Raw genomic sequence first — 25,774 nt, 5'->3', positions numbered from 1 at the left:
CATACGAATTGACGTAAACTTTATGAAGATTTATTAGATCTCTCCTTATCATAACTTTGTCCATATGTATTATTGACTATGCCGAAGTATGTCTTACATTGGGCACATATTTTAAAATATTTATAGAAATATTACTGATACTAATAAATTTCAATGGATTTATATCTTTCTGTTAATAAAAGTTAATAAAAGGTGTAAAATTACGCCTGTAAATACCTGCTGTTATGTTTTTATTGTTTCTTATCTGATAGCTCAAGATTTATTATTTTATTTCATTATCATCTTCACTGCTTATGTAAAGAGAACCAAGAAATTAAGAAATTTCAATTTTCCTAATTAAGAAATAAAAAGTAAAATACGGTAAAAAAGTATATATGTATAAAATAAACATACCTACTCGTACGTTGCTCTATCCCATACACACCAGATGGCTCCGAACTTCCTCCAATTCTTACAAACATAATTATTATGTTTAATATTGTTTTCCAATAATTCTATTTGTTCCATATACCCCATATTATTGCTTCGCCTTTATTAATACCTTCTTCTTCTTGTTACGTTATATTCGTTAGTTTATGTTTTTCATGGTTCTATGCTTGCTGCTTCATATTATTACTGCTACTGTTACTACATAGACTTTCAGTTAATCTAATTCGGAAGATTGTATAGTTAAAAGTTGAATATAGTAAAACTAAATTATTCTTAATTTCTAACACTTAAAGAACGATAAATTTGAGAATAAGATTAAGCTATTCTAGAAATAGCCTTTTTTCTTTATTTTTTTACAAAAAATATTATTTTATATAAAAAACTAGCCTAAAAATACCTATATTTCATTTGAAAAAGGAAGAAGCTCTAACATTTAGGTAAGTCCTTCTATTGTTTAAATAATATTAAACGATTTCTCAAAGCGGAATGAAAAGTTTTATTAAGTACACAGAACGGAACCTTTGTTTTTATTCCCGAAGCAAGATAATAACCGTTGAAATAAAATGGAACTCCAGAATATGCATTATGCCTGGAAATTAACATATTTTTATCGTCGGAATGAATAAATCCTGGTTATGTTGGTTAAATAAATTGTTGCCTCGACTCTGGGGTGAAGTAAAAAGCGGTTCGTATAAAACTAGTAGGTACGTCGTGCAAGGATGTGGCGGATGCTCTAATGAGATTGTATATTGGCCAAGCACGTATATGCATTATGCATGTTAATAGGTTATTTTGTATAATGACTAGACGATACGATGTATCAGTGTTTTTATATGAGAAACGGCGTTGATTTCCGCCACTCAATACGCCTCGATAATTCTGCGGAAAGTCAGAGACGTACATAGCTGGGTGGCAGAGGGAACCTGGGAACCAAGTGTCTTAACATTCCGTCATCCATTCATTAAGACACTTCCATTTAGCACTTTCCGTCGAATTCTGGAGGCACTGCGTGTCTAAACACTAATGTCAGAACTCAACGTAACGTATTTTGCCTCTAAGCCAGATCGAAGAAATAACAATGTTAAATATTATAAACGTTTATCTTTGTAATTTCATGAATGTTCTAATAATTTATATATAACAAACGTAACATATTTGAGATAAGAAACAACAATAAGATCTCCAGCAATATATATTAGGACTGTGATAATTAATCTAAGGAATACCACGTATGACTTAAATGGAGCAATAAATAAAACTACTCGCCTTAATAGCTTTTATAATTATTACTACCATGACTTATGTATGTATGTGTGACGTACGCTACTGCCTTAATTTTCTTGGAACATTATGTACTTTGAACGTGTTTTTGACATACTTTGAAACACTAGTGACAATGCAATAATATGATAATAATAATATGTTTTCATAATTATGTACATATACTTATCCTTCAAAAGATATAAGATAAGAGACGAAAAAACTGCGTATCTAAAGAAACTATCATTTATATTCTAATTTTTTTTTTCTCTGGTATAACAAGGTACGCATAGGGAATCTAGAGGCTGAGTGGCGGAACTCTAAAATAAGCAAAATAAATGTACAATAAACGAAAAAAGAAATGAATGCCTTTCATACAGCGCCTCATATTGAATTTCATAAAAACATTGTTTTGTTACTATTGAACTGTACGTACAAATAAGAACATTATAAATGATAAAACCTTCCATCTCACGCAATATGAATAAAAAAGCGACGTGTGAACGAACGCCATTATTTGATCCCATTTATTAGATTTTTAACATACGTATATTATCTAAATATATTTCCATATTTATTGTAATAATATGAAAAAGAACCGGTCAAGTCCGAGCCGTTTCCGCCCACCACGGAACACACCAAGTCTCGAAAATTGAGCAAAAAGTAGAGAGCTGAGTGTCTTGACACAGTTCCTTCTGTGTACCTTCTAATAACGTGATATACAGCGTTAATCTATTAGAAACATAAAATATGACATATGTACCTATAGCATCTTTGAACTCGAGCTCCTTGTTTAAAAAGGCCAAGCGCTACACTACATTAAATTATACGTCCACATTTCGCTACATTTTTGTTTGTACGGTTATTACGAAAGCATTACATGTAGATTATATAAAATATCAAAATTTTATATAAAATTGCACATCTGTTTCGTACAACTGCGTCCGCCGTCCCCGAACAAAGAACAATACGGCAAGCCAAGTGTAAAGCATTATCTTCTAAAGGAGAGATTGTAGAAAGACAACGATTATTCTCACTTGTTGTTGAAATACATTTCTGTGGCACTTACTACGAGTGGCGATTTAGCTCTGTCCTACACCAGTTTGTATCGCGCCAACAAACTTTTACTATTTCTACGGTGGAACTTCAACTTTATTCATCCTATTTATAAGGGAACAAGGAGCTGCACGATTCTTGGTCTTTTTTACCATTTCTTGTTGGAAAATGCAAACTACGCTCTGCAATGAATCGCGGACATTATATCTGGTGTTATAAGATTTAATAAATGTCGAATAAAAATTATTATTCATGGGAAATAGTGCTTCAATTAAATTTTTGATGTTAGCAAATTGCATTGTGTTTATTACTGTTGAAATTTTGTAATGTAATAGAAAAACCTTATTTTTTTTATTAAGTTTCACTTTTCTCTGTTTTGTGTTTATTCTATATTCTTATAATTTGTCTTTACGCATCTCCTAAATTGTGCCAAGTAGGTAAGACGGAAGTGTACCCGTATGCATATAGTTCATAACTGTACCTAGAAAGCATCTGTGATGATTCTTATTATTATATTTTGCAGGTTTTTCTTCTATAGTAGGGTAGATTGATAAGTTACCGTTGTAACACTATCTTTCCCTAGTTAAAATTGATATATGTAACAATAACAATGATTTTATAGTTACTATACAAATGAAATTATTTATTTTTAAATACACATGTTGAATGTTTGATGTTAGCGTGAAATAAATACAACTAACATGTAGTAAAACTAAATTGAAATGTAAAATGTTCACGGGTCAATTAGTTTTATTTATTAGCTTTTAGAGTTAAAACTAAAATAAAATGGAAACTCTATTTCTGATATCGGTTCGAAACTTGCATAAAATTAGAACAACGTTAGTGTTTCATCGTTTTTACAACGACCACGTATAACATATACCTTATTGGTTAGTGGATTCACTTATAGCTTAATTTTTATTCACAACCAAATGAAAATAGAAAAGTATATACAGCTTAAAATGGAACCTTTTTGGCAGCTCAGTTATTGTCATTATTTTAAAATGTGTTTGGCTAGCTTAAAATGTGCCGCGGTTCATATTGATTTCTTTCTAGTGTGAGATAGTTTACTATAAATAGTCTACAAAAATAAGTACTTACATATAAAATTACTAATATAAACAAAAAAGCGTCAGGAAAATAACTATTTAAACTTAAACTTATGAGATTTCGAATGACAGTCGTCACATTTCAGTATTTTAGCGTCACGCTGTATGCCGCTACCTAAATACACTCTATCTAAGGGTGAATTCTGATAACCCATGAAACATGTATTCAATTAAATATTTTTAGGAGTCTAACTTTCAAATTTTATAAAAATCGGTGGCGATTTAAAGATTTTTCCATACAAACTTTCAACCCCTTATTTGCACCCTTAGGGGGTGAATTCTAGAAAACCATGAAACATATGTTCAATTAAATATTTTTAAGAGTCTAAATATCAAATTTTATAAAAATCGGTGGCGATTTAAGAATTTTCCCATACAAAATTTCAACCCCTTATTTGCACCCTTAGGGGGTCAATTCTAGAAAACCATGAAAGGTGTTGAATTATATACGTTTAAGAGTCTGGATTTCAAATTTTATAAAAATTGGTGACGATTTAAAAAAAATCTATACAAACTTTCAACCCCCTTATTTGCTCCCTTAGGGGGAGAATTCTAGAAAACGATGAAATACGTGTTCAATTAAATACTTTTAAAAATCTAAATTTAAAATTTTATAAAAATCAGTGACGATTTAAATTTTTTTCCATACAAACTTTGAACCCCTATTTCACCTCTTAAGGGTTAAAATTTTTCAAAATCCCTTCTTAGTGAATGTCCAGATTACGAAAGTAAACTTTTGTCCAAATTTAACGTTTCTACCATCAGCGATTACGGCTGTGCGCGCGTCTTACCTCAGTCAGTGAGGACAAGTCCTTTTATATATATAGATAATATACTAAATATATATTTAATCTACATATAAATTTTTTATTTAAATGCACCAGCAGCTATTATATTTTCCAATTACATTAATTACTTTGTTGTAAATGAAGTTCTCTATCGACTCTCAACGGCATTTCACTGTTCGCGATAGTAACCATTAATGTTAATTAATTAGGCAATAATCAAAGGGGAGCTAATCAATTAGATAGTTAATTAATTTGAATACATGTATTATACTGCGCATATGATATTATATTCGTTTCGATACACCAAATGATTTTACATCGTATAATTTTACTTACTAATGTAAATGTAGTGGGGAACGGAGTGTCTTAACACTATGTGCTCTCTGCCTACTTTGCTGTGTGCGGGATATGACGTGAAGTTTATTTGATTTTGATTTGATTTATGTGAATCTTAATATTTATTATGTAAATAAAATATTTTACTTTTCTCCATCGTGGAGTGTTGTAACCACGCACACAGGGAAATGAATTATTTTAATTTCTTCGGTCTGGTAGAGCCATTGAGTTCCACCACTTAACACGCAAGGTCGAAAATTGGGGCGGAGAGTAGAGAACAGTGTGTCTTAGCACTATAGTATTGACCAAAGTACTTTTAAACACTTATTTTAGGTATGTAGGTTATTTTACAAAATATGATGATCAACACCATTTTGCTGAATATTTTTGAAGTAAAGAAAGAGTTCGAGGTCTTTATATCTACACTGTCTTCGTTTAAAGGCAGTGCGTAAACCAATAAATTTGCCATACAAAATTCATGGCTATCCAGTGAACGTGGATAAAGTTAAATTCATATTTATGATATTATAAAATTATAATAATACCAGCGACCCGCTCTCGATTCACTTTGACCCCAAAAACATATTGAGCATTTTTTTACTATACTTTTTTGCCTTAGTTTTTTTGTTTCTTTTTTTTTACTTTTATTTTTATAAATGTGTTTCGGTATAGACAAAGAAATAAAAGTATTTTTTTATATTTCCTGTTCACATTTTATTTAGTTTAAGCTGTTTTATTCATTTTGTTATTCACCACGGACCTATAGACTGTTCTTTTTAAAATTATTGTATTTTTTTTAGTTGGTGTGAAAAAATGGTAGGTGAAAAAATAAATAAATACATGTTTTATTATTTTAAAAGTTCAAGAAGACTTAAAAGATTACATTTTAATGGGGTTAACTCTTCCAATCTGTACAATTTGGCAGTGCGCCACATGTATAGTTTCTGTGTCTACGTAAAGGATAGATGCTTTCATAAAAATGTTGTAAAATGCTTTTACTATTTATATCGCTTATTTACTTATTAATTAACTACTTTATTTCTCAAAAGTCTGTGGCTTTCAATATCTTTTTTTACGTGATAACATCGTTCGCACGAAAAAGCATGATTCATTGTCACGTTCCGCTTGAGCCGAGCGTGCAAGCGAGAGCGCCGAACAAAGGACAGAGTGGCACGATCGGCCTAAGCCTAAAAAAAAAACTTTGCAGACAACCAGTTTATTAATTGCGATTATTATTATTAATACAGAGGAGTAACTGAAAGAGTTAATATTAAAAAGTTTCATTTATTTATCATAGGCATGCAGTCAAGGTACCAAGTGTCAGGCATGGACTCGGCGGCCGGGCCCAACGCGAACGGAGCAGTTCTGCGTATCGAGCCGGTGCGGGCGCAACGCGACGACGCGACCTACGAATGCGTGGCGGAGAACGGAGTGGGTGACGCGGTGACCGCCGTGGCTACCCTGACCGTGTTTGAAGGTAGGTTTTGTATGGATTTTTGTTGTTTTGTTTGTATTGGTGTTGTCAATTTTTGTTGTTGGTTATAGCTCTTTGGAGCGTTAAATTAAGTATAACTTAAACGTCAGACGTTTAAGTGAATATTATATGAATAGTTTTTAATTATTTATAAACTATAATATGTGGCCAGAGGTTGCGCAGGGGTACAAGTGTACGCCTTTAAACGTGATAACATCGTTCAGAATTCAGCGGAAAATGGAAAACGGAAGTTTATTAATGGGAACGGAGTGTCTTAACACTAGGTATTCTCTGCCTACCCTGCTATTTACGGGATATAGCGTGAACCTAATAAAATGTGAAAATAATAGTCATGTCAGAGTTATATGTGTTTATGAAGATAAAATTATTGAAGTTTAATTAACTAATAATAAATAACACTATCCACGCTCTCAATTTAAATAAGGAGAAAATAAACATATCTTTTAATAAATACACATACATATTTCTATAATACAAGTATAATTTGTAAAATACACAGTATTCGCAATGCGTGTTTCATAAAGTGAACACAAAGCACCAAATTAGTATCACAAATCACATATTTCTCTCGTATGTGTACAAGTAACTTAGTTATCAACTCTTATCTGACGAAGCTTCGTCAGCGTCGATTCATCGCGTAGAAAATGTAATCGTATCGGCAACCCTAACTAGAACTGCTTTTTTAGGGTTCCGTTCCTCAAAAAGAAAAAAGACTCACTTATAGCATCACTTTGTTGTCGGTTTGTCCGGCTATTGAATTTATCTGCAAATTGGAGCTATCTAACTGAAATTAATATATTCAATGAATGTGAGCATTTATGCACATCGATTTTGCTGCATTTTGTATGAAATTCGCGTAATTAAAACCTATAATGTACTTCCCGTGGACCGTCGGGAGTCATGAAATTTGGCACGAAATGAGAACTTACAATACAAATTAACGAAAATGTCCGAAAAGTAAAAATATATAGATATAGAATAAATACAAACTTTTATTTGCATTTGCAATTGTACTTCACATGTTGTCGGAACAAAAAAATATTAATGAATAAAAAATTTCGGAGTAATTGATTTGAATATAAACACCACACAAAATGGGATAGATCCTGCTACCATAGCACTTCACTTAATCAGAAATCCGTGCTATAATAGCTTCATCGTGAGAGCTACTTCCACAAAATCAATATGTCAAGAAACAAGACCCTCGCAAGGGAAGTACACTTAAGTGCACTGAATAAAAGTAACGACCATTGACCGCATAAAACAAGCCGTGGTGACACCGTGATCCCTACAGTAATTTGAAAGGAGACAGCCTTTCAATAAATAAGCGTTAAAACCAATCTCGGACGACGTGTAACCGATAACGACACTCCTAAATTGCAAGGAATGATATGAAGAAAATGCTACGACAATTTTCTAAGTGATCATCGCATATTGTATTATAGGAGTTTATTTAGAGGTGTATTTGTAATGTTTATTCTTTCTTTTTCTTTATGACTGATGTATGTATGTATATTAATAGAGTTAAATAAACTAATGTTAACGATAGAAATGGGCATATGGTAGTATTCTTTATTTATGGTACTCAACGCCGCTTATAATTTAAATATAAATTATGATTAAAATATAAATAAAACAACACCCGGTTACATCTCAAAAACATTAAAATCAAAAACCAGCACAGATCGGCTAACAAAGTAAATAATTACATTAAAATACGAAGACGGAACCTTCGTGACTGTAGAACGATTAAATCGCTATAATTATGTCATAATTTAGCTGCTGGCGACACACTGCTTGCATACATTGTAGTGAAATTACGATTGTTGCTGCCACTGCGGTGTATCTCGGGAACGCAAGAAATTTAAGAGGTTAATTGCGAAGCTACTCGGTTATGCCGCTTGTTTGTTCGTTTTTGGAGCTTCTCGTGTTTAATGAGTTTATTGTTTCGTGGAGTTTATTAGTGATAATATGTGTCTGTTTGGCTTTACAAGTTGGGTTTTATTTGGATTGGTGGTGAGACCAAATTTTTGTTTGTTTATTGAAATTGAATTAGTGATATAAATATCTCAATATCTTCTAATTTTAGGTGCAAGGGTGTGACTGTGAACGCGATGGTTGTGGGTTCGATCCTCACTCGGTGGAATGTAATGTTTAATATTTTCATTTCTTCGCTCTGGTAACGTGAGGAAAACGCGGCGTTGATTTTCGCCACTAAAAATGCAATGCCTCGAAAATTTGGTAGAAAATAGACGTAAATATCTTAATGGAAAAGAGTTTCTTAATACTAGTTTCCCAGGATCTCTCTGCCCATCCTGCTACGTGTGAGCGTGAAACTACATACATGAATATTAATTTTATAATGGTACCTAATGTCAAATATCATTTCTCAATTATAATTTCTACATAAACATTTAATGGAAATCATAACATAACATCTTTGCTACGAAAAGGATTGGCGGCAGGATTTTATATTACATATAAATGTTTTAATGAAATTCTGTATAAAATCTAGGAATAACTTGTCTAATACAACAGAACAATGTTCTCACTTCCATTCTATCATTTTATTATAACTTGAAAGGTATATTACACATACCTTTGAAGTTACATTAGATTCAGTTTGTGTTTCTTGGAAACTTAGAAAATAATAAAGTTACTACCTTCGAGCTATTGAATTCTATTGTTTTATACATGTATTTACTTTATACGTTTTGTTTGACCTTTATATACTTGTAGGGATGATTTTACAGTTATTTTTGTTGAGGCATTACTTTTATTTTACTAATATATTTAAAATATCTTATTGAGCTTAAAAAAATAAATAGAACTGTTTAAAAATGCACGTTACATTTTACACAGGAATAAAATATGGCCAAAATCAAAGGATAAATATCGGCAATAAATAAATATGCCAATCGAAATAAACTCTGGACTATTTGTATCTTTATGTAAATTTAACTTTATTTTTTTCCACGCTAAAGCGTGTAACAGGAGTACGGAACGCCAAAAGCTACGGACTTTGCATACCTACCTCTTTTGCGCCGTCCACTGTCATCAATCTCTTTATTCATGTTCTCCTTCCCGGAGTTCTCATACGTTTTACTGAGCTTCCTCCAGTATCATGGATACTGTATTCTTAAAAGTCAACCGAGTCAAGCTGAAAAAAAAAATTATATACGTATCCTTAAAATTAGTAATGTGAATCTTTTTTAACTAGCAAATTTAATTAGCAACATTTGTTTTATTAATAAAAATAAAAACGTAAGATTTGAATCCCTTAAGTAGTAATGCACGAAGTTTTAAATGATACACCTAATCAGCGTTACACAAGTTTAACACAGAAATGTTATTACATACAAATACCGTTGTACCAGACACTACTCGCTCGGCAACGGCGACAATTGTAATTGAAAGTTAGAGCCTGTTGAACCAGATGTCTAAACAGCAATCAAGATGTGTAACTTGTGTTATAAGGCAGGCATAACCGATATATTAATCAAATATGTCTACGTATGTCTGACATTGGGTATTTGGGTGATGATAATTCAATGTTGATTTTCAAAGATTATTGATTAATAGAGAATACAAAATAGATATATGTATGTGATTTTAAGGATGTAAATTTGTTTGTTGTTTGCCTCAAAATAGATGTTCTGTTCTGACTTCTGGTATAAAAAGAAAAAAAACGACACAATTACTTTCACTCACTTAAAGAAACACACATGTACTTTCTAAGATTTCCAATCGTTTTCTTATAAACAAGGAATACTACGAGTAGTTTATTTCTTCAAAATTACATTACAGCATGTTACGGTTAAAGGGAGCAAATTGAGTTTAAACCTTTGTAGAGCTCGAGACTCACTCACAGCATTGATTGTGAGTAACCTACTTGTGTTATATTGTAGTGTTTCTATTAAATTCTTCGGTTAAGTAACACGGGCTTAACTTAATTTATCGATTTTGTACGACACACGCATATGCTGTTGCTGAAGTTGGGTGTGCCTACCTAATTTCAGTTTATTAATAATTACAGTTTTGTTCTCATGAATATAATTTGCTGTTTATTTCTCATATAGGTAGTATTATTTTATGTAAGAATTCTTATTCAAATATTTATATAGAATATTGTATATTTCAATTACTTATTATAAAAACAGTGGCACAAGCGTGTCTCTGTAAACGGACAGACGGTCGTCTGTTTGATTCTCACTCGGGTGAAATGAATTATTATTTATCAACATTTTAGAAAATAAATTTTAAATCTTGCAAAATTCTTCATCCCATACAATATTATATCGTGGTAAATATAAATGTCATAGTAATGTAATATGTAAATTTTATTTACTCAAATACATATGCGTATACTGATCATATTGTTAAAATTAAATTTTCTCTTTGCCTTTGAGTTGGAAACTAAGTTTCGATCTCATAAGTTTTACACTACAACTTCGATTGGTTGCATCAAGAGGCGTTAAACAGAATATAGGTTAAGTGGAGTGTCAGTTGACTTGATTGGCTTAATTGTATGACATTATACAATAGGAAATTTACTTTGTAATTTACAAATAAAAATAAAAATATATTAAAGCTTTTTTCGTGTTTTTCGGTAGAGATTCTTCACTTCTTTTTTAACAAAAATATAATACAGACCCAAACGTTAGTGCTTTGAACTTTATGATAGAAAAAAATCTTTGATCTTAATGTGGTTTTAATGTCTACTCTTTACGCAATGGACACCGAATGATACATCTTTAGGTTTCTCTGGTGTCAAATCTATGTAAAAGATTTCATTATATTTATTAGTTAAGTAATGCATAAAATTCATTTTGAAATTACTGCTTAAGTACTTCTTACAACAACCTGCAATCTGCTCTGTAACAGCAAATAGGAAATTCATATTATTATACGTGATTAATATCGATTTTGGAATTCCAAGCATGATATTTACCGCCTCTAATTATATCGAAGGCGACCGAACTGGAGCAGGTAATCTACGTGACCTAATAACTAGGCTGTTAGATGCTCAGTACACACTATACAGTGGTATACTATAGTGGTAAATAAGATTTTTTTTATGTTGGGTAAATCCGTGCTAGTACTACTATTAAGTAGAATTTTGTAGTAGTTTTGTAGTACCTTAGTATTTTTGCTTAAACTGGGATTAAGCAAACTGAATTTAACTTCTTTTTTTAATTCCATTCCAAATATGTGTATGTGAAAGTTAACTCCTATTTGGGAGGTGTTGCGTGTTGGCGGAACACATCGCCGCATTTAGTTTTTTTTTTTATTTAAGAAGACATTATTAATTGTGATATAATTTTGAATGAATGCTTCAAGTGCAGCACTGTGAGAAATATTTCAAATGCAGTGCCACATTAAGTATTACACCTAATGTTTATAAAGATGCACAGTAATAGAAACAACTTGGTCAGAAATAATTTGACCATTACAACTTCACGCTGCATCCCGCATATAGCAAGGAGGGAACCTAGTGTTAACACAATCTGTTCCCCACTTTCCGGAGAATTGTCGAGGCATTGCGAAATGAATGGCGGAATTCGAAATTCGGCGGAAGAGCGAAGAAATGAAAATATGAATAATAAATAAATAATAAATAATTCCCCCGAGTAAGAATCAAACTCATAACCTCTAGCGTTTACAGTCACATTTTGTGTCCCAGTCCACGACGACCTATAATTTGACCATTTAAAGCTTAAAATTTTAAAGTTTAAAAGATTGCGTAGCATTGTTCACAGAGAAGCAAGCCCGCTTGCAACTTCACTTACCTCAGAATACTTAATAAATTGAAAACTATGGGTTTACTAGAAAACTTTTAATGCGCACCCGATTTTAGCTCAGCCATTTTCACCCGAAGGCTACATTATCATGCGAGCTTTTAAATCCAGAAATACGATCTCAGAATACATTTTTCTTATCGGATCTCTAGAAATCTAAAAATGAGTTTGAATACAAGGATGGCCTTTTTAAATCGATTGCTATTTCTTATTAAGTAAAATTTGTGTTTTTTTTTCTTAATAAGAATATACATTTGTTACCGATATTTAATTTACTACATACCTAGTTTTAAAACTTTATATTAAAGCATATTGCGTAATGTCTTACAATAAGTATATTATGAAACCGAATATTGACATAATTAAAAAAAACTGTATTATTTAGAAATTAAGGTAAGTTGAGGGAAACTAGTGTTAAGACACTCGTTCCCTATTTTCCGCTGAATTCGGGGGACATTGCGTGGCTAACTTAACGCCGCGCCAACTATATAATTGATACTTATTATACAAGAAAAAAGATTAAAGCCAACGCTAATCAAAATGCAAATTGCCGCTTCAAGCAATGTGACCGGCAAGGCCAATGATCTAATGTTCTGTAAAACCGAAATCCCATTAACAACAATCAATTTTTTTTCACACTATATTCCGCATTTAGCTGATAGGCAGAGGAAACCTAGTGCTAAGACACTCGGTTCCCTACAATCCCCCGAATTTTCGAGGCATTGCGTATTGAGTGCCAGAACTCAACAAAAACATATTATCCGAACATCATTAATTAATCTCATTATAAGTGTGGAGCGGAATACAAATAAACACTTCTGCCGAACTATTCCAGCCGAAGCCCGCATAAATCCCAATAACTGCATATTGGAGTCACGTACGGTATAATAGAGAGCCGTAGACGCCACGCCCCGCCCACCTGGCTTTAATCTGAATATAAATTATCCATAATTAAAGAGGACTCGGACACCGGGAGAATAAATGCGGCCACTTGAAACAAAACCTACCCATTCCCCCCCTCCACCTTTCGGTGTGAGCCAAAGTGGACCAAAACTGACCAAAAGTAAATTCAATTTTACAACGTTTCATATCTACCGACATTATTCTGCAGTCCACGCTAAAATAGTGGCTGTGGTGTGGTAGTGCTAAAGTTGACTGGATTTTGCTATTTCTATTTGCTAGATAGTGTTCTTTATGTGCTCTTTCGTAGACTTAAGTATTGATAGGTTTTGTTCGAGTTTTTTAACAAGTTTTTTCGTTTTTCGATATTGTATTGTTATTGTATTGATATTTTTCGTTTAGATATTTATCTATTAATAATCAACCTCACGCTGTAGCAGTGTAAGCAGAGGGAGTTTTGTGTTTAGAAACTCCGCTCCCCACTTTCTGCCCATTAAAAATATTAAATATTTCACTTCCTCGAGTGGCAATTGAACTCACAACCTTTCGCGTTTACAATCACACGCTTGTGCCTTGCGCCACGACTGGCTTCAATGTCTATATAGTTTGATTCTATGCTTTAAAATCTAAGCATCGTATTATTTTCAATACAACTCCGCCCCATCCTCAACATTGTGCCATTCATAACTCACTAAGCCCTTACGTTAGCTCAAACGGCACCATATTTTTTCGAGAAGCTTTTGCGGGTAATGGCAGTAAATTTGGTCTTATGAGTCTCTGGGAGACTATGAGATAGTGTAAGTCCAGCTGCTGGCTGGCTCCGAGTCTAATTTGATCGCTTTATAGACGGCTTAAAAGCTTGCGATTAAAATTTTTCTACTTAAGCTCCTCTCTTACCTACTTGGAGGATTACCTGCATTTATTAAGTCCGAGTAGGTATTATATGACAAAAAATATTATTTTAATATTTTATTATGTCTATATATATTTCTTTTTCTGCTTTTCAGCCGAATTAGAGACATCCCTTGTTGTGTCGATACTTAACGCCGCGTTATGTCTTGCCTGAGCAGGAAAAAGATAATACTTCACGCTACTCACTGAATAGTCTTCAAGCACTATAGTGATATATCATTCATTCTGTTTTACTATAGGAATGAATGCCAGCGCAATATTGATTGGCTAGGTATACTTGTTTACACTTTGTATTTATACAGTAACGTTCTGAAGTATCTAATTTCAAACGAAATAAATACTTTTTATAAATAGATAATCAAAGTCGACAATATTAGACATTTTATACGCCCTCGGTTTTTTATATAACTGTCTAAAGCATTTTTTATTTAAAATCTTTCTTACAACATCCCTAAACAACGTACGTACAATAAAGTTATTTGGCCGAACGCAAACAAAAGACACTTAAGTTAAAAATGGGAAAAATATTGTTATGGAAAAAGAGTGTAAGCAAATATTTAGACACTTCACTCCCTAGCGTTGCAAGCGATTTCCATATAAAAGATCAAGTCAACAGTACTGTAGTAACACACTCGCTCGCAGCCTTTGTAGCGAGCAAACTGTACGAACAAGAAAGTTATCGATCCCGTTCGGAGCAAACTTTTAAAGTTGCATCTCTTAACATACTTCAAGAACTCTCCCATATGCAAAATATAGAGAGCCCAGTTCTGAAACCGTCGGATTTTTATACGAAACTTTCTTTGATCCCGGATATTTTTGACTGAGGTTATAGATTTCATTTCTTATTCACGTTTTGAAATCTGCTTTGATATATTTACCCAGACTAATTCTCTCTCTATTCTCTCCTCTATAATTCCATAAGAGTATCAACTAAAACCTAGAAAGCCTTAACTATTGACATAGGAATGTTAATGGACGCAAGAGTAGCTTACTCTAGACTAAGCTTCTTAGAGATCTTCAGAAAATCTACATATATATTGAATACATTGTTCACAATAGGAACAATTATTTGTATGTTATGGCTACACATGCACTTACGGGGTGCATCTATGGATTCTAATGCTTCTCAGGTTAGTTCGTGATTCAACGGGATTTCCCGTATCTGGTTCCCTAACCATTGCACTTAATAGTAGGATTAAGATGTTCCGAACACAATGTCTTTTGAATAAGCGGAATTTGAAGCACAGAGTGACGGTTAAGTTCTATTTGAAAAATATCGAAAATAGTGATTGTATTAAAGTATTATCGTCGCAGCCTCTCACTGTAAACGCGGAGATTGTTGGCTCAATTTCCACTAGAGAGAATAAGTAGAAATTTCCTCTTTCTAGTAACAACAAGAACGCGCGGTGTTAAATTCCGCCACACTACACGGAATATCTCGAAAATTAAATCTCAAACTCAGTTCATTTCATTCATCATTATATACTTATCTTATTTCAAATTTGAATCGGCAATTTTACGAGTCCCGACGGGCCGCGACATTTTTAAAATTTAAACAATGTGCTGCACGCCGAGATAAAGAATATTTCTACATTCGTCCTTTCGAAAGTACGTCACGTCCCACAATAAACCCAATTTACGTGTATATAAAATATGACCGCCACAAAATTGCTTTCCGATTGCATGCGCAACATCATCTCTTAAATTGAATACAAAATGTGAATTGAAAATAACTGAATAAATGTACCACTTGCATTTGAATTTAAAGTGACGATTTATTCAATGAAAATAAATATTTTAACTTGCCACTGCTGTGGTTTTGTGTGAATGTGCTATTTTTTAAAACAATAACGTGATTCTGGTGAAATACTTAATTTATTTTGCGAGGATATTTAGCCGTGAAGGTTATAAAGTGAAAGAAGAAAAGAGATCAAGAATTCGTGGTAAAGTGGGAAGTAAGAGTCTCAACGGAAACGGAGAAATATAGTTATATGTAAATTTTAATAACTTAAAAGAATATTTTTTCAACATTTTTAATTGTTATTTCATACTTATTACTCTACTTTAAATTTTTTATTCGTTTCCGAAAATAAATATTTTTCTAAAACTACTTAAAAATAACTTAATAAAGAAAAAAATGAACACGCATCTGCACTTTCAACCAGGAGCGTTCCAGCAGTCGACGTTATAAAGTCATAATAACTCGCATATCTACTTATAAGTCTCTCATAAAGTCATCTGCTTTTTTCTCTCGTACTAATTAACGTTTCGCACAACTAACGGCATATATAAATTAACTGGCTAATTAAGGGGTAATATTTTTATCAAATAGCCTTATGTTTTGATGAAACTGAACATAGTTTTTTTATTTTGATAGTGTAAGTGACTCAGTTCTCCGCTTTCGGCTCTTATTAAGGTCCAATTTTTTTACCTTGTATATTCATTTAAATTGACATTACATATTCTTCATATAGCAGGTTAGGCAGAGGGAATTGAGAACCTAGTGTTAGGACACTCTGTGGCCATTAAGACATTTCTGTTTACCCACTTTCCGCCGACTTCGTGAGAAAGTAGAAGAATTAAATTGCTAGAATCAACGCTGCTGTTTCCCCGTTACCAAAGCGAAAAAAATAAAATAATTCATTCCTGCAAGTGGGGACCGACCTCACAACCGTCACGTTTACAATCGCAGGCTTGTGCACCTGAACTACGACGGCATCACGCCTACAGTCATGTTATTATCGCTTTCTTCCTACTATAACACAAAGATTTGCAGTAAACAGAATCTAGTGATACATCACCTCCTTCTCCTTTCTACATAACCATACTCAATTACATCACACAATAGTAAATAGCTATAATAATTTCAATTACAAATAAATTGTGACGCATGGTCGACCATATTAATTTATTATTAAATCTGTATTATCCATTGTACGTTAAGTATTATTATCAAACAGTTAATGAGAAATATAAAACGGAATGAATTACGCTCCGTACTCAACGTTATGTATGAACGTTAATTAATCTCTTAAAATTATAACGACGGGAATGATAGATTTGAACAGTGTTTTCTATGTTTTTGGTTAATTTAATGGTGTATAATTATTATTGTTTTTATGTATTTTATTAATTTTAATAATATTTAGTAGTAAGAAACCTATGCAATTGTAAACGGCTGCGGGTTCAAATAAAGGGGTGGGAAATGATGTTTAATATTCTCATGTCCTCGCTCTAGTATAGAGACAAAGTACGGCGTTGAGTTCCGCCACTTAACACGCAATGCCTCAAAAATTTGGCCAAAAAAGGGGAACAGAATGTCTTAAAACTAGGTTACCAGGCTCTTTCTGTTAACTCTAAGAAACCTATAAGAAATAATTGTGATTTCGATGCCCAGAGTTATACCACAAAACACGCAAGGTCTCAGTAGGCTCTCTGCCTGTCCTGCCGTGTGAGGGAAAAGGCTTGAAAGTCTTTATAAAAATATTTAAAATATTTCTAATTAAGCTTTCTTCGTTCGAAAATTGTGCTCGTCGTCTTCACAATTCACCTTCTTTAGAATTCGCGAAAATCCTTACAACGGTAAGGTCGCGTCACTTACACTTACTAGAAAATTACAAAAAAGAAAATTGTGAGTCTTATCGAATTTTTCGTGAAAGCGAAACGTGAGATTGAAGTCAACCAATCCAATCCAATTTACGTTAATGGGTTAAAAAAACAAGGCGCGAACGGCGTTCAACATTCACCCTTTAACAAGGACGCAGCTGCCGCCGCGTCGCGAGCGTCTTACAATTTAAAACGATTTTCTTATGTAATAAAATATTTGTGACATCTTTAAAAAAGTACTAGTAATTTACTTTTTGAGGTACGAAACTCGTAAACATGGGACAGCACGTGACAGCTCTTGCCACAAAACTTATAATATAGAAATGAAAGATTTTTTCAACGTTTTGGAACATGTTCACTATTCTATACTAATCTCAGAATAAATTATCAATTTTATGTATATTTAATTTGTAATATTGCAAAACCCATATTTGGTTTATTCTAGATAATAGTTGAAGTCTAAATTTCGATGCAATTCTTGGATATAAGAAATTCAGAACCTGGTGTTGAACCAGAAAGTGGAACTTTGAAACCTTTTTATTATATTACCTATATATATCTTACAATAATGTAATTTTAAAGTAGATAAGTAGTATATAAAGCCATTTTAGATACCATTATATGCTAGGACATAGCTCTTATCGTGTTTATTTATTCATAAATCTACTTAGGTGGACCTGACGTCCCTAGTACTCTTGTACATGTATTTAATATGATATTGTTTCGTAATTGCATCGGAATATAGTATAGCCCAAGTGAAGTGAATTATCTCTATCTGTTTTTTATTTTCAATTCAAATAAATAAAATGTATATATAATAAGAAATCTATGTTAAACAAAAATAATAAGAAAAGAAGATGCAGAATCTTTTATTTATATAAAAAAAATGAGAAATATTAAAAGACTAAAATATAAATTTGGACTCAGTATAGGTACATGTACGCCGTAATATGAACGAAAAAATAAATAAAGATAAAAAAACCGTATACCCTTATTTCGTAGTAATTATATATTTATAAAGAAAATGAGATATTTTTGCGTGAACACTATTTATAAAGATATTGAATGTTTAATAACGTCAGTGTGAATAATTTATTGCAATGTCTCTGAAACTATTGTCTAACATTTCCAAGGAAGTCGGATCTCTCGGGTAAACTAAGTTTATTGTATTGGTAGGTAGAGTATACATAGCTATGTACTTACGTCGATTTCCCGAAATAACTATACTCGTATACTTCATCTGAGAGTGTCTTAGTGTGTGCGGGGGTTGTCGGTTGCAATCTAAATTGAAAGTAAATTTATATATATACGCAATTTCCCGTACTTAGCAGGGATAGCAGACGGAACCTAGTGTTCAGACACTTCGTTTCCCATTAAGACAATTCGGTTCCTCGCTTTCCACCGATTTCTTGAGGCATTGCGTATTGAGTACTGGAAACGTCGCCGCATTGCCTTATTACCAGAGCGAGGTAATGGAAATATTTAATTTTTCATTTCCCTATGCGGATATCGAACCCAAAAACTTTGCGTTTACAGACTCATGCTTGTGCCGCTAAGCCACGACGGTATCACTATGACTATTTTTTTTTCAATATATATATATATATACATATATATTCTATATCTATATTTATTTATATCGATATAAAACCTTTTCAAAAACTTTTTCAATATTATGAAATTTACAACACTTCTCAGAACAAACAAACAAAAATATAAATTATTGAATATAAAATGCATTTTGCAAATCTGCTGCGCGTCGAGAGCTCACTGTCATCCGATTGAGGCTTTAGAAAGCAAACACAGCGTACGTTTGTACTGGAATTATTGTCATAGAATTGTTATAGTCCGATTTTATACACATATATTGGAAAAAAAATGTTTTGAAAAAACTACTTCAGTACACCATATAATACTTTTCAGTGATAAAAAATATTTCCCTAGCTTAAAATTTGGGTAAAAATCTTTATTCCTAAAGTAAAACAGAAATAATTGATTTATGTCCAAATAAAGACATTTTGACAGACAATGCATAGTCGACATTATGCGACGTAGAGCGCTGAAATTTTGCGTTTAGGTTTCCTAAGAAAGGTTTAGGTCTCCCTAAGGAGATTAGAGGAACATTAAGAGAGCATTTCCCGAAATACCTATAGAAAGGTGGTGAAATAAGGATTTTACATTTTTTATATTTTATTTATTTTTAAGCAACTAAATCTTTATACATTGATTGTCAAAATTTATAAGTAGACATTGCAATACCCTGTAATAAAATATTACATTTGTAGGAACAATCGCTAAAGTTTTCATAGAAAAAATAGAATTAAGAAATTTTAGATTGGTTCTTTTGTTCAAAACGTACAGAGTAGTACAATTGCTTTGAAACAAAATGTCTTCCGGCGCTAGTTAGCACTATCTCAAGGGAAACAGACATTTACTGAACAGTGAAACATTTTAAAAATGGTTTTAATTTTCAACAAAATTGTTTGCAATTATGCCCTCATAGCGCCATACATTTCACTATTTTTTTAACAAAGTTATAAAGTGAACTGAGTTTTATATGTTTAAAATTAGCTATGAATATAAAGTTTTGTATTTTATAAGTTTTGGAATAAAATTTTTTGTAATATTGTTGGTATATTTCTTAACGATATTATGATACGAACGATAACTTGACAACAACAGATACTTAACGATATTACATATATATAAATTTATGCTTAACTTATATTGAGATAGCTTTATTTAAGATATTAATATTCTGTGTTGTTTTTATAATAAAAAAAATATCAGTTGTTAAAAGATATACAGAACCACTACATTATTTTCTGATCTGTTATTTGAATCAATAAGTAAAAGTAAATATGTACGGGGTATACACAGTACATTAAAACAAGGTATAAACGCCTGCTGCTCCTAATCCACCGCCGCACGTAACTCAAATATTTTGTATCATTGAAATGAAAAGACAACAAACACTGATATAACAGAATCTATTTTCCCCCAGAAATATGGTAACGGTATGCGCTTGTGTTTTTCTATGTTGGATAACCGATTTTTTGCGTATTAATGTTTTTCTATATTCCGTTGGCAAATGGAAGGGAGTGGTAAGCCTGTTTGCCGACACACCAACGCTCTCAGAGGTCTTCCGAGCTCAATATCTGAGCCGCCGTAACCGCTCTTATCTCTAAATCAAATAAAAACAAGCACATTTTCCTGCTTCTACTCGAATTACATGTGTTTTAACTCATTTTTGTATTTGTTGTGACAATATAGGATTCAAAGACAGATTTATATATCAAAGAGATTTTTTGGTGATATTTGAATAGTATGTTATTATGTTGAGGCCGATCGGGGTGCAGGAGATCAAGCATGTAAATATAATCGCGGTAAGATGTGTCGATTCCCACTCGATGAAATTAATATTATATTTAATATTTATATTTCTTTGCTCTAGTGTCGAGACATAACTTGGCCTTTGCCTACCCTGCTACACGCAGAATACAGTACAATGAAGCTGAAAAAAAAAATTATGTATAAATTTATAATAACTACCAGTGATAAATAACGGCACGGCTATTTCCACTTCACATTGTATATTTTTTGCTCAATTTTTTTTAGGGGTAAAGTGGAATTACTGATAAAGTGGAGTTTCAAAGTATTATGTTTCTTATCAAACCTATACTTACCTCGGGCGGGTGTAAGCACATATTCATTTCCATACGAGATAATACAAAGCCCCTGAGGCCAACAGTTCGCTACATGGTTGTGTTATATGAATTAATGCAAACATTATAAGTAAATGCCTCGATGCCGTAGTGATAATAAAGTTTGTATTTATAACACAAGTTATTGCTAGGCGAAAAATAATATTGCTTGTATAAAATAAACAATTACCGTTTTACAAGCGGTTTTTTAAGTAATTATATGTGAAAATTTTAATTCATTTTTATTATTATATTTCAATAGATAATAACTAAAATAAAAAAATGGAGAATATCGAACTATGCAAACGTCAGGATTGCGAAAAGTAAACAAAACCAATACATCTACAATGAATCATTGCATTTGTCAATGTTATTAGGGCAAATTCGATAAAAAAAAAACGAATGTGTTCTATACACACGCCTCCCCGTACACAAACATCTTACCCTCTAAAGCATAAAGTATGTAATACAATAAACAAATATAAAATATTTCATTCCTGGGTGGGTATAAGAAGTATAAGAAAAGTCTCTACATTATCCAATTTCTGTCGTACAAAGACAATGAAGAGATATTGATGTCGTTCCACTGAATTGAGTTATGCCTTTTATGCTTCTCGACAAAATGGCGGTATGACGACGCCAATGTTATTTCCGCACAAATCAGGAACAAAAATAAAGTTACCCATTCATTACATCACACAACAAACTTGGCACATACTGATTGGTTTTTTAATTGGACGCTGTTTTAATCTTAATAACTTAACGTGGCTTAAAAAGTATGTATAATATAGTAAAGTAATCGTTGATTTATATTAGTTTTGTGGTTTCGACGTGAGTCAGGTTATTAACGTCTTAAACTTTGTTAATTACTTCATTGTTTTTACCTCTTTTTTTTCGTTCACTTGTTTATTAAACTATAGTTAGCATTGGATACTGCTTCTTGTTGTATTTTTCAGTGAAAAGAAATTAATGCGCATAAGATTTTTTGTTCAAATGTATCCAAATATATATTAAAAATAATGTAACTTTTTGAAATAATATAAAGTACCATATAAAATGAAGCCAGTTGCGGCGCCGCGTTAGAAGCGTGGACAGTAAACACGAGAGTTTGTGGGTTCGATTGAAAAGGAAATATTTAATGTTTTAATTTCCGATATAGTAACGATGCAAAACGCAAAATCGTTGAATCCCGCCACTCTACACCATCACCTCCAGAATTAAGTGAAGAGTGGAGAACGAAGTAGTCTTAATGAGAACAGAGTGTCTTAATATTAGGTTCCCTGGTGGTAAACACTAGGTTCTCTCTATCTACCTGCTATGTGCGGGATTGCGTGAAGAGAAAAAAACTATAACACGCCCAAACGAATTCTTAGGTAGCCCGACACATTCGCTTTTGCGTAATTAACTACCGTAAAGAAACCACAAAGCCTACTTAATTAATATTAAGATAATAAATAAGGAAAATACAAAAGGATTTCAACATTACTGTGACTATTGTGAGCTACACAAGGTAATCTTCAGGAAACCGCGGAAAATTCATTAGTTACTCCAACATAGGTCTCGTACGCGTGGTCTTTGTCTACTGTACGAGTACGTCCCATATAAATATGTTATGATTAAAGGCTTTATAAATTAAACTTTTTTGATTTAATTTTATCCTTTGTTATAAATTAGTTATTATTTTTCTTATTGGGGCTATATATTGTTATTTTCCTAATGAAAAGCTTCAAATATCTGTCGGGGAAATGCAATGCATGCATTTAAAATGTTTTTGTATCTTTCACTGTGTTCTTCTTGCGTAAAACATTATGAGAAGTTTTTTTTTCAGCTTCACATTGTATTATTATCTCCACCCTGCTATATGCAGGGTAGGCAGAGGAAACTAGTGTTAAAATGTTTTGTTCTCCATTTTATTGTCCCCCGCTTAAAGCAGCCGCGCTTTGCCTCGAAACCAAAGCGATGAAATGAAAATATTAAATATTTAATTTCCTCGAGTGGGAATCGAAGCCACAACCTGCCGCGCTTACAGTCAAACCCATGTGCCCCTAAGAATAATAAAAGTAGGAATAACGGGCTTTGCCATCTTTCACATTACTCTTGATGTCCAAATCTCTCTAACCGCAGCCAGAGTGACAAGCGTCATACACATGTCGCCGAGGAAACACGTAATATATTTTCTTGACACTGTCACTCTAGTGTCACTTGACTCACTAAGCACGTGTGTTCATCATAATATAATCCCGAGACGAGAGCCCTCGGATAGCTCTTCACGTTTTGACGGTTATTGTTGGTATTTCTTCTGGCTACCTCAGAGGTGACCTCTAAGTATAATTTACGAAAATAATTTTAGAACCTCATATTTTTTTGGTTTTATTTGTGAAGGCTGTCTTTTAATTGCACGTTTCACCTCCACCTAGTGTTAAGAGCGAACCTAGTGTTAAGACACTTTCTGACGAATGCCACTTTCTGACGAATTCTGAAGGCATTGCGTGTTTAGTGGCGGAAATCAACTTCCTACTACACCAGAGCGAGTAATTGAAAATATACATTTTAATGAATATTTCATATCTTAGAGTAGGGATCGAACCCACAACCAATCACGTTTACAGTCGCACTTTATGCAACTGCGCCACATCTGGCCTCACGTTATTTCTTTTTACATTTTACATGGAAATGGCTAATTTTACTTAATGATCTCTATAGTATCATATGAACGCCAGAGTAAGCCAGGTTATATTGTATCTCGGAAAATTATATAGTTTCCGCGGAAAACAGAATTTATGTTGCCAAAATTATTTCCCAATTTACTCCGAACCAAAATGTTTATGAATAATTACTTTCCAACATGTGTGATCTCCGCGTAGTCAGAGCGAGTCTACATGATTATAGAAAATGAAACATTCTGTTTGAATTTTTATTATTAACACAATCAAGCTTTTGCCTAGCAAAATAAATTGAATTATTTATTTTGCTTATAAAAACAAGTATCTTTAGTCTTTTTTTAAAAGGTTTTTATATCTTCACAAACAGAACCTAGTGTTAGGGTACTCCGTTCCCTTTTTTCCGAAGAATTTTGGAGGCATTACGTTTAAAGTGACGTTACTAATTTTGACATTAACACTGATGATATCACGAACTAAGTCAACAATCGGTCTGTTTATATAAATCACATAGTGTAACTGCTATGGCAGGTTCACAAACTGACACTGTAGAAGTCAGGCACTCCCCACCTTAGTGACTGTAATGGACGTAACGTTCTTTATATTAGCCCCTTTAGCCCGTTGATGTTTACAACTCAGAGCAACATGTTAGCGCTTTGTTTAATTTATAAGGCTAAGGGAGCGAAACGAGAAGGTAATTTATTGTTACATAATGCAAAATGCTGTTACTCGTATATTAATGACGTTTTCTTACTTGTATGCAATTTTGTGAGGGTAGCATTGTTTTTGTGATGAAGAAAGAAAGATTTTGTTTTGCGATGTTTGTTTGGGATTAAGTGTGAGTGGGTGGTATGGTGATATTTATTTTAACAAAGTGAATACAAAGTAGAATTAAAAAAACCGATTAAGTGCGCGTCAGACTGTTCCACCAAGGTTTCGGTTTTTTAGGATTGTATTATATTGTATAGAGACTGGAAAGCAATAATATTAAGAAGTGTGATATAATGACTTAGCGCTTACTTAATTATTCTGTTGTCCTGCACATAGCACCGCAGGCAGAGGGAATTTGGTAACCTAGTGTCGAGACACTCCGTTCTTATACCCATACCAGCCACTTTCCACTGATTTCAGGAGGCATTACGTGCTAAATAGCGAAACTCAACGCCGCTCTTTGCTTCGTTACCAAAGTGAAGAAATCGCATAATCTGTCGCTTATATTCACATGCATGTGCGCCACAACTTGCCTCACAACTTACCTATGTAAAAATAATTTGAAAACATTCACAAATAACACTGTCGAACCTATTATTATCGAGGTTAATTAAACCAGAAGGAACCGTAAATAATTCCGGTTAATAAGTAATGTGCCGCTAATAATGGAAGTCGAAAAGTGAGATAATTACCATAAAATTACTTTGAAATTTTAATTAAAGAGGAACGCACTTGAAACGTTCGAGAAATTAAATTATGTGTTGTCGAACGTAGCGTCGATTCATTTCTGTTGTAACTTCACGGTACGCTTTTGCTATTTGAATAATATATGAATGCTTTCCTACTAATATTATAAACGTAAAGTTTATACGAATGGATGTTTGTTTCACTTTCATGCAAAAACTACTGAACATATTAAGATGTAACTTTACAATAACGTAGTTTATATATCAGAATAACACATACTCGTGAAGATTTTTTTATAATTTGGCTGCAATATAAAAATATGG

General features: G+C 32.8%; 1 protein-coding gene across 4 annotated transcripts in view; it reads left to right on the top strand.

Annotated features, from left to right (window-relative positions):
• Lar (tyrosine-protein phosphatase Lar) overlaps positions 1 to 25,774 on the top strand; it is a 284,959-nt gene that overhangs the window by 192,908 nt on the left and 66,277 nt on the right. For all 4 annotated transcript variants that reach the window (XM_085188748.1, XM_085188747.1, XM_085188746.1 and 1 more), the window contains one exon: positions 6,276 to 6,455. In XM_085188748.1, coding sequence (XP_085044874.1) covers positions 6,276 to 6,455 — 180 coding nt within the window. The remainder of the gene's footprint in view (positions 1 to 6,275; positions 6,456 to 25,774) is intronic.

Source organism: Heliconius melpomene, chromosome 7, assembly GCF_056956725.1.
Source record: "Heliconius melpomene rosina isolate 202511_hmr_F chromosome 7, ASM5695672v1, whole genome shotgun sequence".
Lineage (NCBI taxonomy): Eukaryota > Metazoa > Arthropoda > Insecta > Lepidoptera > Nymphalidae > Heliconius > Heliconius melpomene.
This window is presented reverse-complemented; position numbering and strand designations above follow the sequence as displayed.